Source organism: Eumetopias jubatus, unplaced genomic scaffold (genome assembly GCF_037043125.1).
Source record: "Eumetopias jubatus isolate StellerSeaLion01/CBP00866 unplaced genomic scaffold, mEumJub1_p1.0 scaffold_6, whole genome shotgun sequence".
NCBI classification, from domain to species: Eukaryota; Metazoa; Chordata; class Mammalia; order Carnivora; family Otariidae; genus Eumetopias; species Eumetopias jubatus.
Window position 1 is genome coordinate 12,313,059 of NW_028274812.1, and position 15,963 is coordinate 12,329,021.

The 15,963-nt window shown below is 41.1% G+C and overlaps 1 protein-coding gene across 1 annotated transcript in view; it reads left to right on the forward strand.

The window, feature by feature from the left end:
- Positions 1-15,963, forward strand: part of NOX3 (NADPH oxidase 3) — a 55,268-nt gene that overhangs the window by 26,357 nt on the left and 12,948 nt on the right. Inside the window, exons 10-11 of the mRNA XM_028103408.2 lie at positions 2,588-2,747; positions 13,876-14,022. Of these exons, the coding sequence (XP_027959209.1) occupies positions 2,588-2,747; positions 13,876-14,022 (307 nt within the window). The remainder of the gene's footprint in view (positions 1-2,587; positions 2,748-13,875; positions 14,023-15,963) is intronic.

The window sequence follows — 15,963 nt, forward strand, 5'->3', positions numbered from 1 at the left end:
AAGAAAAGGTTAGTTATTATTATGAGCAAACTAAGAAAGGTCGAGTACTGCAGAGATGTCCGTGAAAGTGATGATAGACAGGGAGAACATGTAGATGAAGCACAGGCAGTGGGCTCAAACAGTTGAGGTTGGAGGTCAATGAGGTGGGTGGGTGTGCTCCCGACTGAAAGCAACAAGGAACCACTCGGTGTAGATGCTGGAAAAGCTGCATCATTGAACTCTGTGTCCGAATAAAAGAGGAAGTAGCTGAGTGAACTAGATAAACAAGAATTTGTGCAAAGGAAGCCAATTCATGATTGTGAGGTCTTGAGAAATGGAGACATTTTTGTCCAAAAAAAAGAACAATCAGGGTGTCATGATAGCCATGATCAACCACTTAAAGGGCTGAGACAAGAAAGGGAAGAGACCTGGTATGTGTTTCTCAGGAAGGCTAGTGGCGTGAGTTGTCAGAAGACAGATTTCAGTGAGACATGAGAAAAACTATCTCCTGCTTTGAACTGCCCCTACACGGAACAACGTGCCCTGCAATTTAACATCAGAACGGGATCAGCTCTCGGGGTTGTGGAAGGAAGGATTACTATATTAGCAGGGAAGTTGGACTAAATATTCTCTCCTGCCTTTTCCAACTTAGATTCTCAATTTTAATTATGTGGAAATGTGTTTATTATGGGTTTCTGTGGATTATACGACACAATTCTTCTTTGGGTTTCATTGTTATCTTTTCAAATCAGTGTCAAATAAATCCCAAATACAACTAATTATAAAAACAATTAACAATAAGACATTTTAATCCTTGGACAGTTTCATTTTTTCTCTCTCGATTCCCCTTATCTAATTATTTATAAACTAATCTACAGTGGGCTGAGATACTAACCCTTTCTGGTTAATGACCTTTTATTTTTATTCTTCCATTTCCATATATCAATATGTAATAAAGCCTTATTAATTAAGATTAACTCGAGGAGAGTTAATTTGAATTATTAGGAGGTCTGGCATATGGAATATTTAAAAATAAAACCCAATTGAACTTTCATCAACACATAGTAAGCCCAAATGGGCCAACCTCGGGTGCCTTCAACAGACACCCTTTAGGGAATGGTTATGAATAACTTAGAAGCCTTTTAATTAGCATATCTTTGTTCATATGTAAATGTGTGCTTTTGGAAGAGTTGAGGTTATTTAATACATTCTGCTGACTAAAATATTTTAAATATTCCCTTTACAATTTATTCAATGAATTGTTATAGAACAGCTCCATGCCAGAGAGCATGCACGGCCCTGGGATGCTGAGGGGAGCAAAGACAGACCTGTCTCCTCCCTCCAAAGAACTCGTGGTCCAGTGATCAAGATAGATGCAAATCAAATCATGCACACACACCCAAAAAACTGTAAAATTACAAATGTGATGCGGACTCCAGAGGACGGGTACATGGGGCTATAAATTATATAAAGGGGATTTAGCCTAGTCTAAGGGGGTCCGTGAAGCTTCCCCAGGGAAACGATGATTCAGATAAGACCTAATGAAAGGATAGCTAATAACCAAGTCGGGAGAGTGGGGAGGACCTGGGACAGAGTATTTCTGGTTACTTGGATTTTCACATGCAGAGGTCCCGGGGCAAAAGAGGGGTGGGGGTACTATGTATTTTAGGAAATGAAAGAAAAGCCAGTGTGGAGAACTGTTGTTGAGAAAGGGAGTAGAATCCAGGGGCTGGTCTCTTCCGGACCATGTTAAAGACAATTGTATTCATTCAATAAATATGCTTCATCCTTACAAAGAAAGATTTGCTAAGCAAAGACATCAGTGCCATTTCCGAAAAAACCCAGATTTTGAGTTCACATCATCTGAAATAACAAGCTTTAGAAATTCCACATAACTGATAAATTATCTCAGAATCATATTTATTCCAAATGAATGACTTCTAGACTAAAATGATATGAATATACTAAGATGTGGGACTGAATAAGTAAAAACAGGAGAAGCGCGTTAGCAAGAGTTAAGAGATAAGACTTCTAAACCACCTTCTGCCTCTGCTTTATTCTTCTGCTGGCAGCTGCAGAAAAGAAAAAAGAGAAGGAAAGGAAAGGAAAGGAAAGGAAAGGGGAGGGGAGGGGAGGAAAGGAAAGGGAAGGGAAGGGAAGGAAAGGAAAGGAAATGAAGAGGAAGGGAACGGGAAAGGGAAAGGGAAAGAAAAAAAGAAAAAGAAAAAGCCTCCTCTACCAGGCTTCATGATGCCTGGAGCCAAAACAAGCATCTAAGAATTGTAAGAGCTTGCCATGTGGAAGAGGTGCGAGCTCGAGCCAGAGAAGCCAGGCTTTGTCTTCCCGTGAATGGCACCTGGACTGGCCTGTCTGGTCGTCCCCCATCCCTAGGAGACAGGCCCCCATTTCTTCCTGCTAAGTCCAGGCTCTCCTAACATGGCATCCTCAAGCACAGAGCCAACCTCCCGTGCACAGTTGTGAACACATCCTATGAAAAGCATCGGTTGAGGCTGGCTTTGTTTTCCAGAGCAGAGCGTTCTTTGAGGCTGGCTTTGTTTTCCAGAGCAGAGCGTTCTGAATGTCACAGGGCTGCACTTTGTGATTGCAGGCTGGCAGTGGACGGGCCGTTCGGAACCGCACTGACGGACGTATTTCACTATCCAGTGAGCGTGTGCATCGCTGCGGGAATAGGGGTCACTCCCTTCGCCTCTCTTCTGAAATCTATATGGTACAAATGTGAGTCACAAATCCAGCTGAAGCTGAGCAAGGTATGGAAAAAATCATTAGTTCACACTCCCATGGGTTAAAAAGGTTCAACATCCTTCTATCTATCATCTGCCAATTCTTGGGGAGGATTTTAATTAACTATGAGGGATAAACTCAAGGATCCTTAACTATACTTACGTTCTTAAAAATCTCCATTCGGTATTACATTTATGAGAAGGGTTATGTCTAATCTTGTTAAAGATAACAAGACATAAATTTTATTGCTTCATTGCCATTACAGGACATGTAATTGCTCATGTCAGTAAAATACGGACAGGCTGCAAATGGCTTTGTGACTGGGCTACTGTTAGTGATATTAACAGGCAGCCTTTTCCTTAGTCTCTTTAGCCTGATACTATGGCTGCAAGTGTGCAATTCAGCATCTTCCTCTCGTGGACTCGGGGTCTTAATGAGAAGCAAAAATGCCACAGTTGGGATTCATTGGCCCGCTTGCTTGGTGTTGCCCAGCTCCGAATCTCTTTGGTCATTTCTTGAATGTTCTCTGACAAGACACCTCCATAGTTGCCTTCCTTCCTTTGTCCTACCCAAAGACGGTCCATACTTTAACCCTCTGAGGAGCTGCAGGAGAAAGGGAGCCATGTTAACGCCGAGTGGTGTCTGTTCAGGAGGACTCAGGATGTCAGGCAAGCCTGGTTCTGGGCCTGATTCTGCCACTTCTCTGGTTCACACTTTGGCTCCAGTTTCCTCCTCTAGCAAAGGAATTTGCTTGATTAGATTAGCATGTCTATCTAACATGAGTTAGATATGAACATTAGTCATGTGCTATGGTCCACTAAAGAGAATTCAGTGGTCAAAAGAACTTAAGCTACTACAAATCCCAATCTAGAAGATTCACATCATCTATTAGCCTATTAAATAAGTTCTGTAGAAAAGAACCTCTTTCAGTTTTGTTTCACCCATCCTTCCCAAGCTTAATTAGCCATGGAAACTTTCTCCACCTAACATTTATTAAGGAATAGCATTCTTTGAAGCCCTGGGGGCAATACCAGAAGATCTCTAAAATTGGGGCTTTTCCAACTAAGAAATAAGAGAAAAATCAGCTATCATTTCATGAGTTTCCAAGTGGTGGGTGCTTGACATACATTTTCTCATTTGGTTGTTCTAATTCCCAACAACCTTACACAGTAGATAATAGCAAGCCTGTTTTTCACATTAAAAAAAAAAAAAAAAAAACCCTGAAGCTTAGAGAAACCAAAGTGACTGCCCTAAAAATACATGGGTAATAAAAGGCAGAATGAGGATTCAAACTTAGATCCATCTGGCTCTTTCCGTGACATAACCAACATATGGTAGATATGACTGCCACCATTGTATTATAGGCAGACTGAGGGATCCCGGGCCAGAGAATCTGCCTCAGCCTGATTCCACCCTCACTAGAAGCATCGTCTTAAGTGACTCAGGTCAACTCTCTGAGCTGGGTATCCTGATCTGCACAATGGAGAAATAAGAGTCCATATCCTACAGGGAGTTTTAATACCAAATAGGACAAATCAATAATGTGATGTGTAAATAATATAATGTAAATTTGTATAAAATGATATAAATTTCATTATAGCTGCCAAAGATGTAGATAGATTACTAGTACTACTGTTGCTAATGGCTTAGATTCATCAAGCCTTGACTACCTAGGAGGCAGTAAGTTAGGCATTTTATACATACGGTCTCACATTATCTTTTTAAGGAACTCACCGTTTTTATTCCCATGTACAGATGAGAAGACTGAAGCTGATCACAAAGCTCAGAGGAATGATAGCGTCATATTATCAAATTATCGTAATTGTTCTTTCGGATAAGTAACATCCTCAGTTTACTACTGAGGAACCCAAAGCACAGCTAATAAATAGTAGAACGAGAGTTCAAAATTAGACTTTTTGAATGCAGACTCATCTTTCCTCTACACCACAAAAAGTTCAACGAAGTGTCTTAGTCCGTTTGGGCTGCTATCCCACAATACCATAGACCTGGGTCACTTGTTAACAGCAAAAACAGATTTCTCACAGTTCCAATGCTGGGAAGTCCAAGATCAACAGACTCGCTGACTTGGTATCTGATGAGAGCCTGCTTCCTGGTTGATAAGCGACCATCTTCTAGCTCTAACTTCCCATAGCAGGGTGGTAAGGTAGCTCTTGGTAGTGTTTTGAGTTTTTGTTTGTTTGTTTGTTTGTTTGTTTGTTTTGGTCAGAAAGGGTCAAATTTGTTGACGCAGTTTGCAACTCAATGAGGAAAAAGTAGATACAGAAGTCTAGAAGTCTGGAGTCTTTTTTTATAAGGGCACTAATCCCATTCATGAGGGTTCCTCCTGTATGAACAAATCACCTCCCAAATACCCCATTTCTGAATATTATCACATCAGCAATTAGGTTTCAAAATATGAATTTTGGGGGACACAGACATTCAGTCTATGGTACAAAACAAGCAACACAGCTACTCTTTTATTTATTCAGACCCCGCCGACCCATCAATGCTTTGTTATGATTTATGATGATTTCTCAATCCCCCTAAGCTTTTTCTTTCCTCTCACTATCTACCACGTAAAACCCATCCACAGAGGCAGCTTCTTGCTTCATGGTTTTCACAACACTAAAGGTCACATTATATTTCACACATGATGGATTGTGTGTCTCGCTTTCATTCACTTATTCACTCCATGAATATCTATTGAGAACCTACTATGTGCCAGGCCCTTTGACACTGACATGACAAACCTCTCACTCTCCTCACACCAGACTTATAACACCTCACCCTTCTTTCAATAATCTGTTATCCATGTGCTTTCATGTCATGTTCACAAAGGATCTCATTTCCCCTAATAGAGTCTGAGCTCCTTGCATGAGGCTTCTTTGGGTATCTTTATAAGATACACACACACACGCGCACACACACACACACACACACACGCACATACACACTACAATTTTTTAATAAATCAATGAGTGTGCCAAAATGAATGAACAAATGACTTCTATGTAATTTTTTATAAAATTTTAGATAACTAAGATTAATTCATTTTTATTTAACCAAGAAGACTATTTGTTCAGTAATTGTATAACTCAAAGAATATATTCCAATTATTTTACTACAAATAGGAAAAATTCTTGTAAGAACCCACAAAATCTTAAAAGTCCATATAGGAATCTGCAAAATCCTCATACCACCTCCTCCCTCACAATTTCATTGTTATTTCTGGGCTCTGTTTATGGGGTTTCTCAAGGCTGTTTCAGTGGGAGGGTTAAGCAGTTACCACAAAACTATAAAACAGGGACATCGATCTCTATCCCCCCAAAAAAGAAACCAAAGAATTAGAAATTTTAAAAAAATGTTTTCATAACTTACAGAAACTGATGGCAATATTGGGGCAATATTCCACTGAAAATAAAGGTCGGAATAATGGCATATGGGAGGAAAAAAAGCTAAAAGCATAGAATCACAAAATAATTTGAGAGGTCTTAACCTCCCAGCTTTGCATATGACCATGAAAGTCAGCATCTGTACTCAGACTGGGAAGTTATTTGTCCAAAGTCATCTAGTTGGTTAGCTACTGAGTCGGGATGGGAGCGGGCATTTCTAATCTCTGCCTTCAAGACTCTTTTATGCAAAAAGTGAGATTTCATGCCTTTGAAAGTTTATGCTGAAAATTCCACTCAAGACCCACCTGGTTAGAGTGTGCATGTGGGAGAAAAAGTTTAAGAAGTTTTCTGTTTTAAAGCCACTTTGTGTGTGTTTTGACTACAGCTATCATTAGGCTTATGTCACTAATATTTGTCAGGGCCACCTACATGTATTTGAGATATAAACACTCTTTCCACGAAACTGTCGGCATCTACATAATTTTTAAAGCGCAGGAGAGCACAGCAGTACATATTTATCCAACAACATCTTAACAATTATAGACCTGGGCTATACTTTTCAGATTGTTCTCTTCTGTAACAAGCAAAGGGGAAAATGCAGCATAGGGGTTCAGAGCTGAAAACTTAAATCTGAAGGGTTAACTGCAATTAGGTGGGATTTTCTCTCTGTATACAAGACCAGTCGGCATAAAGGCATACATTTTTACATACAAGCCTGATGTTGCAAGTCTACAATAAAAAAAAAAAAAAACTGCAAAGTTTTCTTGGTTGCTACCCTTGCAAACTATATCTCTTTACCCTTCTCCTCTGCCACATTATTCTAGAACACTTCTAAGTAAAATGCAGGAGAATGGCCAATAGGATGCCTGCTGCTTGTCTGGGATCATGTGTAGCACTTTCTATTTGAAGCTGGTGTTTTAAAATTTCTTTCTAACGATCTTTTATTTTTAAAGATGGTAGGGAGGAGGGGGAGAAGTGGTTAGGAGGAAATTTCCCAAGAAGGCAAAGTAAAAATAAGTGGAATGATGGCTTGGGAGTGGGGGCGGGTGGAGGAGAAAGCTGTAAGATGTGAAAGGGGTATTTTCAACACAGGAGTAAGAGCCAAACTTCACTTAGTTGGAGGCAGATGAGCGCACACTGCTCCTTCAGGATGAGGGAAGGGGGTGTGAGTGGTTGAGGAGTGTCTGTGATGCAATTCAAAGGACCTGAGCACTGGGGGCACAAATGCCCCATCGCAATGAACGTCCTCCAACGCCTGCCTAACGGGATGATTAATTCCACACCACACTCAATTTGTGAAAAGAGCTCTTGAAAAAAATTTTGCACAAGCAAACTGTCAAAATGATGAAGGAAATAGGTGTGTGCAAATGGGGAAGGGGGTATGGCAGGCATACATGTATTGGCTTATACATTTTCGTTCCCCTAATGTCCCAGCCATGTAGACAGGGCAGAGAGAATGGCCAACTGGAAGATTTGGTTCCTTTTCCGAACTGCATATGTAATCTGCAGACTGTAATAAGATAGATTATAGAAAAAAATAACTAATCTCATTTCTTCATAAATTGTCTTCCTTCATCACCCCAATAATACATAACCATGATAATGGGTATTTATAGTGTGTCCCACGCAAGATGGCCGTGGGTCCTTAACCTAATATAATAAACAGATAATTCAAATAAAAAGACAGCTCGGGCCAGTGAGAACAAGGCAAAGAGGCCAAGAAAGGCAAAAATCCATACTCTACTTAAACATATTAATAAAACAAAGGAGGGCCTGCTCTCTTTTCTAATGAATGAAAAATGCACTTAATTTAATCTGTTTAGTTTGAGAAATTATTTGCTTTCCCTTTCCCTCACACTGGAGCTCTGGCTACTCCTGGAATTGATCATCTCTGCTAAACACTGACAGTGTTGTAATAAATTGAACTGGGGCACACAAGGCCACACGTGCCCTCCAGAAGACAACGGCGCCCCCCCCATCTTTCACTAGACAGCCTCAAAAGACTTCAGTCCCCCAGCAGGCCTCACCATTGCCCTGTGGGGAGGTGACCAGTATTAATAGTTTTAATATTTTGGTTTATTAACCACACAAGCCATACAAGACTATAATGTCCCTGTAAAAAGATTCAAATAAAATACTCAGTCAAAAGGTCTCCCTTCATCAGCCTTCCTCCCCAAACTAACCACCGTCATCACTTTGCTCTCTAGGGGTTCACCATTAAACAGTGGAGCGTGGATCATTCCATTCCTTCTCCACGATTTGCACCCATACGCATATACAGAGTGCTCTTTTATTTATACCTAAATAGAGATGTGGGTAGGGGGAGAGAGAGAGAGAGAGAGATGCACTTTGTCTTGTTTCGTTGCCTTTTATAATGTGGCTTAGCACATCTTCTGTGTCAATACCTACTGATTCACTTCATTTTATTTAGTGTCTTCAGAGTATTCCGAAGTATGGATATCCCCCACTTGATGTAGTGATTTTATTATTAATGAATATTTTGGTTGCCCAAGAAGTCTTATTAACTATACTTAGAACAAACTGAGGCATCAGCAAGGTCAGTCCTCCCTCATCGGGCAAAGCAGTAGTACAGCCATGAAATAATTAACTTTAAAGATCTTTTAAAGAAAAAGTCTCAGAGACTAAAAATAATGGACAAAGAAAAATTGTTTTATAATTATATTTCCTTAAAACGGGAAATGGAAGGAAGTTTCTCAATAAGAAGGAATAGTTGCTTCAAAATTTGTTTGCCATTATAATCATCCAGGAAGACCTTCACAACAACAACAAAATAAAAAACCAGGACAATAATAGCTGCCATTTATTGAGGATTATAAACATTTAGTTTTGTTTTCTAATCAGTCACAGTCTTTATCTTTTTAGAGAGAAAAATTCTTTTTTTGGAAAATGGTCACAGTTTCCTCAGGGGAAAGTCCCCATCAGCCTACTTGTTTGGAGTTTCTGTCAGTTCTGTGCTATTTCGTACAGCATAGATACCTTCGCACACAGCATGTAGTTCAGGCTGCTGTAACAGAAGTACTATAGCCTGGGTGGCTTACACAACAGACGTTTATTTCTCACAGTTCTTGAGGCTGGAAGTCCGAGATCAGGGAGCCAGCATGGTTGGGTTTCGATGAGGCCTCTCTTTCTGGCTTACAGATGGCCACCTTCTCACTATGTCCTCATGTGACAGAGATAGAGAGAGCTCTGGTCTCTTTCTCTTCTCAGAAGGACGCTAGTCCCATCATTGGAGGCCCCATTCTCATGACCTCTTCTAAATCCAACCACCTCTCAAAGGCCCACCTCCCAATACCATCACATTGGTTTTCAATATATAAATTGGGAGACAACACAAACATTCAGTTAATAACAGTGGGGGACAGAGGGCACTGTCCAGGAGGCAAGGTCACAGTGCAACTCCACTGGCCTTCTCCTGGGTGGAGGCATTGGCCAAGGTCAAGGTCAACCTTGGCAACCTGTAAAATGCCTCCTGCGGTCTAGCACACACAGGGCGTGGAGTGCGCTTTGCTGGCGAAGGGGTTCGTCTGTCAGGATCACACCCTTATGATCAATGCTGAGGTTCCCAGACTGGTGCTGGAGATAAAGCTGGGCTTCACCTCTTCTCAGTGATCACCATCTCAATAATTCACAAGTGCCCAGTGGGAATACAGACCCTCACGTAAGGCAAATGATTCCCCTTGCTGATTCTACTATAAACATGCGGTATTCATTCTGTAAGCTCCTCCAAACGACAGCAAGGAGAGCAGCAACCACAACTAAGAGCTCTGAGCCCTTACTGCCTATGTCAGACATCATGCCAAATGCTCCCATGAACCATACCTTTCATCCTCACAATAATCTCATAGGTTGTTGGTCTAGAGGGTGGTTTTGTTGGTTTATATATGTGGTGATCTAGGTTCAAGTTAAAAAAACTGCCCCCAGTTACCCAGCTTATAGATGGTGAAGCTGGGAGTCTAGAACAGCTTAGAGGACTCAAGGGCTCACGCTGTTTAATTACTCTGCATCGTAACACTGTGTCCTCGTGTACAATTTCCTTCTTTGGAGAGGTTCTGGGCCATAAATAAATAGATATATAAATAAATATTTTTGTCCCCAGTCCATCCTCAGGAAATGGATTTGGGATCTAAAGAAACACAGATTGTACTTGTGGCTGTGTCTTCTGCCTGTGTTTGGGGATGCCTATCCAGGCCATGAGACAGGGGAGCATCTATTTGACTACCAGAGCATGGACTCTGCTAGTCAAATAGATGAGTAGCTTTTCTTATTTCATTTTCTGAAATTGTTTCTCAAAAAGTAGCACAGGTCCATTTCCTTCTGGCCCCAGATCACCTTGACCTGGTCCATGTGCATGTCTGCAGAATTCTTAGAGCTGCAGGAGCATGGGGGAAGAGGTGGTCCTCACAGAGAACACAGCACTGCGTGTTGCTCACACCCAGGCCCTCCGAGGTGGAGGTGGCTGAGTTCGGGATGGTGGTCCATGCCAGGAAGGATGTGACCTGAAGGCCTGCGACAGGCCACATGCACACAGAGCTCCCTAAAGCCATTGTCCACTCTTGGAGTCATCTCCTAAAACATCTGGGACCCCATTAGATCTACAGAAACGTGTGGGATGAGTCCTGCTAAAACCGGTACCTTTGTTCCTATGAAAGTTCAGAACTTTCATCTCTTGATGGAGGATGACTTTCTGTTTAACAAAACTTTTTAAAGTAACCTTAAGTATTAGGGGCCTCTGATGATATCAGCTACAGAATTCTGGAAGCCAGGCTTTAGACAGGTGAATGATTTCAGGTTTTTTATTTGTGGACACCAAGGAGGGGTGAGTGTTGGGCAGATCACAGAGGTGTAGCCTGTTGTTTGGGATATTTGTTCTACCAGTGACCAGGTCCTTCCTACTGGACGAAATGCAGAAGTGGAACTGCCCTGTCCCTTCACAGTGAGTGTCCCTCACCGTTAGGATGAAAGAGAGTCAAAGTCAATAGCCTCTTTCTCTGTTCAAAGTCTCTTTTCTTCTTTTTCTGCCTGAAGCACTTCTGAGCCTATTCAGTGTTCCTTCATTGCCTCTTGCACCAAAGCTGCCCAGTGTCACCTCTAAGTCAATTACAGAGGGAAAAACACACAAAGCCATTACAAGGAAGTAAAAAGTATAAAAGGCTTGGCAAGCCCTAAGAAGGCTGACACACTGCTAAGCCACAAGAAAGCAAGGACAGGCATGATTTCTATTTGAAAGGATAAGGGTCAGTGTGAGCAGGAAGCTAAGATGTGGGCATTTTTCAAGGAAGGATGATTGAGACTGGATTTGAAATTGACAAGTTTTCTAAAAAGTAAATGGGGATATTGTTCCTATATAAATGTATTTGAAGCACGTCCCTTAAGGAGTGGAAATAAAAGAAAATAAATCAGTGATGTTTGTTCTCATCCAAATGCCACCATCAGTGTTCCTAGGGAAAACAACCTACTGAGAGCAGGAAGGAAGGGGAGGTGCATCAGGAAGAATGGTATTAAATTCAGTCAATAGATTTTCTATTTCCACCGGGAGCAAAGCAAGTCAAAAGGAGGGCTCGGGTTTTCAAAGAATAATTTAGATTAGGCACGATGCAACTTGGAAAGCAAGAACATTGCAGTACTCATCACCAACACTGGATATAAAGTCAGCCTCCTGGCCTCCATTCTGCCAGGGATCCTTCCTCCTGATCTTTCCTCAGACCCTGTCGCTCCCCTGCTCAACGCCATGCAGTGCTTTCCCAGCTCACTCAGAGTAGAAGTCAAGATGGCCCCAAGCCCCACATCTGTACCTCCCAGCCTTCCTGTCAGACCTCATCTCTTACTGCCCTCCCTGCCTTCACAGCTCCAGCTACACTGGCCCCTTGGCTCTTCCCCAGAGGTCCCACTCCTTCTGTAGGGCTCTTGCCCCAACCATGATTCCTCTGCCTCCTTTTGTCTTTGCTCAAATGTTCCTATCCCTTGATCATTTGACTCAGTATTGCAGCCCTTTCCGGCCTGCTTTGCGTTTCTCCATAGTGCTTATCACTCTCTGATGTACTCTATGTTTTACTTATTACCATCTTTCTTCTCCCTCCACACGCAAACTCTAGGAGAACAGCAAATTTTTGCCTCTTCTGTTTGCTCTTATAGTTCCAGAGAGGAGAACAATACAGAATACGTATTTGTTGAGTCAACAAGCAAGTGGATGAACACAATCACTATACTTGTGGGGGGCCATGTGGAGTTCAACAGAAGGAACCATTGGCTCAGATTTACAACTGCAAAGAGACAGCACTCCTTTGGGGGGTTAACACACTTAGAGATTATTATTTGAGCTGGGAGTAGTATTGAAAATGCCTTCTGAGCTGTAGCTGTCCAACAAATTGGGCTTTAATTCTTTTTTATCCAAATTTTTATTTAAATTCTAGTTAGTTTACTTATAGTGTAATATTGGTTTCAGGAATAGAATTTAGTGATTCACCACTTATATATGACACCCAGTGCTCAACACAAGTGCCCTTCTTAATCCTCATCACCCATGTAGCCCATCCCCCACTCACCCCCGCCCCTCCAGCAACCCTCAGTTCGTTCTCTATAGTTAAGAGTCTCTTATGGTTTGTCTCCCTCTCTTTTTTTTTTCCCTTCCTCTATGTCTTATCCTCACTAGCTTTTGCTCTTACTGACTGTTAATATTATAAGCTCCTGCACAAACCTGGAGAAAAGAGACAAGACGTTTAGCCTTGAAATACATTCTGTGAATTTTTTTTCCTCATGAACTTGATCTGTTAATTAAATCTCATGTATAACTTTCATCATGATTGTGAGCTTGCAGGCTGGCTGGTGGAGAGGGGAGGCAGGAGTATACACCATCTCTTGGAGGAGATATTTCCCAGCAGAGGTCAAGGCCAGCCTCCTGGTAGACCTTGTTAAGCAATAGAGAAGTCTCTTTGGGGAGGGGATGCAGGAAACAGTAGTGAGCAGCATGGAATAGGAGAGTGACAAAAATCAAGAGAATTAATAGATCTTTCTCCTGTGGTTTCTTCTAGATACAATTACCTAAAACTCAAAGCGCAAAAACTAAGCCTTTATTTCAGCAAACCCAGACTACTTCTTGTCACATGTCATTTGCTAAACACAGAGAGTTAAAAAAAATGTTCCTAGACATAATTCCATTATAGTAGTTGATACACAACCATAACCAACACCCCCCAGCTTTCTTGGACACTGGTATGTCTGGCTGAGGTAAACTTCTGGCCTGTGTGGTTTAACTCCGCAGTTGCCATAATCTCCACCCTCCAGAAGTTGGAAGCCATGATGGTGAAGTGGATTACTGCACAAGCCATTGGGGTCTCTGGAGAAGGGAGTTCAAATCCCAAGCTTAGGTCATGAGTAAAAATGAAGGGGGTTGGTCTAATGGTTTATCCCCCTTTGGGAGCCGTGAAAGGCACAGCTAGTTATGATTATTAACCTCGTTCAAAAGAAGCACAGCCAGGAATGTGGTGAATTGATCCTCATCCAATGAAACTGGCAACAGCCCACAGACTCCTGACTCTGAATTCACTCTGGACTTTTTCAAACACGATGTGAAATTTTTCAAAAGAAATCACAGTGTGACTGTTCCCTGGCAGAGAGAAGCATGTCATTTTGCAGAAGTGCCCATTTGAGCTCAGATAATTTAATGGAGATAAAGTAGTCTGTGATTATCAGCACATTATGGAAAAGAGGGACAGATCCGTTCTCTTGTCTTCTCTCTTGACAGGTGTACTTCTACTGGATTTGCCGGGATCCAAAGGCTTTTGAGTGGTTTGCTGATCTCTTACTCTCGTTGGAAACACTTATGAGTGAGCGAGGGAAAGCTCATTTTCTGAGTTATCACATATTTCTTACTGGCTGGGATGAAAATCAGGTATTGATAAGATTCAGAATAATCAGTATTGCATAAGTCATCTAATAATAAAGAACAGAGGAACAATGTCAATAATGAGCTCTATAGTTATCTGGTGGCATGAAAGAATTATGTGTATATTCTTAAAAAGGAAGGAAAAATAAAATAAACCAGGTTAGAAAGAGGTATTCAAGTCATAGCAATAAAACAATCCCAAGCATGGAAATCCAAGAAGAATTATGTCACTAAAGGTTGCATTTGTCATTTTAGTGACATGAGGCGATTCTTACCAATCAGCTGTATTGTCTTGTTCAGCTCCCGATTGGTTCTAATTCTATGATTTGAGCTATTCAGAGTTGGCAAGAAAAAAAGCCAAAGTGTTTACATTCGACATTTTGTATTGTGGCATATGTGAACATCTACAGAAAAAAATCATTATGAATACATGATTCATCTAGAGATTTCTTTTTCTTAAAACATTCTTAGAAATTGTGTGCACATATGTTCATTCACCTAAGATCAAGAGGGTCTTCTGTTGTGGCACGTGTTCTGCAGTATATTGTATCAATGAAATAGTAAGGTTGCATTTACCAAAAATAATGTATATCAAAATATTGCACTAGGGTAGAATTTCAGGGTTGATAATATTGAATGATAACTACTACCTTTTAAATCTTTTTTAACTCCTCAAATATGGAAGCTAACAATGAAGTAATCACTAAGTTTATGAAATGTATGCTGCTCCTGTTGATATTTACTTTAAGGAAAGTATGTTTGAGCCAAGATTTATATTAATCACTAAATTTACAAATGAATGTGTTCCTGTGAGTGTGTACCCCTGCTCTCTACCTCCATCTCATAAACACACACTCTCTCTCACACACACACACACACACACACACACACACACACACAGAGGCCCTATGGGACATTGCTGAAATTTGACTCTGTACCTTTGGGTAGGACTTAGCTTAAAATTCAGTAGCTAAATGAATTTTTAGGGTCTTATTTGCAGTCGGCCTTAAATATTTATTCCTTTGGGGTAATTTGAAATACAGGTTCCTTGGGAACGAGCCTTAAAACATCTTTTTTTCTTTAATTTTATTTTATTATGTTATGTTAATCATCATATATTACATCATTCATTTTTGATGTAGTGTTCCATGATTCATTGTTTGCGTATAACACCCAGTGCTCCATGCAGAACGTGCCCTCTTTAATACCCACTACCAGGCTAACCCATCCCCCCACCCCCTCCCCTCTAGAACCCTCAGTTTGTTTCTCAGAGTCCATAGTCTCTCATGGTTCGTCTCCCCCTCCGATTTCCCCCCTTCATTTTTCCCTTCCTAATATCTTCTTTTTTTTTAACATATAATGTATTATTTGTTTCAGAGGTACAGATCTGTGATTCAACAGTCCTACACAATTCACAGCGCTCACCATAGCACATACCCTCCCCAATGTCTATCACCCAGCCACCCCATCCCTCCCACCCCCCACCACTCCAGCAACCCTCAGTTTGTTTCCTGAGATTAAGAATTCCTCATATCAGTGAGGTCATATGATACATGTCTTTCTCTGATTGACTTGTTTCACTCAGCATAATACCCTCCAGTTCCATCCACATAGTTGCAAATGGCAAGATTTTGGGTTTTTTGATGGCTGCATAGTATTCCATAATGAATTAAATAGTGTTAATTATGTTTTCCAAACAGAAATTTTCCTTATTCAAATGGGATTTTTGACTAATGATCCATCTGATGGAGTACAGATACAACCTTTGGAGTACTGTCCCTGCTTTTCAGCTTCTAAAGTGAATTGATTTCGAGTGTCCATCTCAGAATTCCCAGTCATTTGGGAGTTTTGAGACTGAGGCCCTGTTTGATTTTGTGACAATACAACTCTGCCCCATCCTATCTCTGCCCCTTCTCAAAGTACGCTTTAAGATATACTTTTTTACTG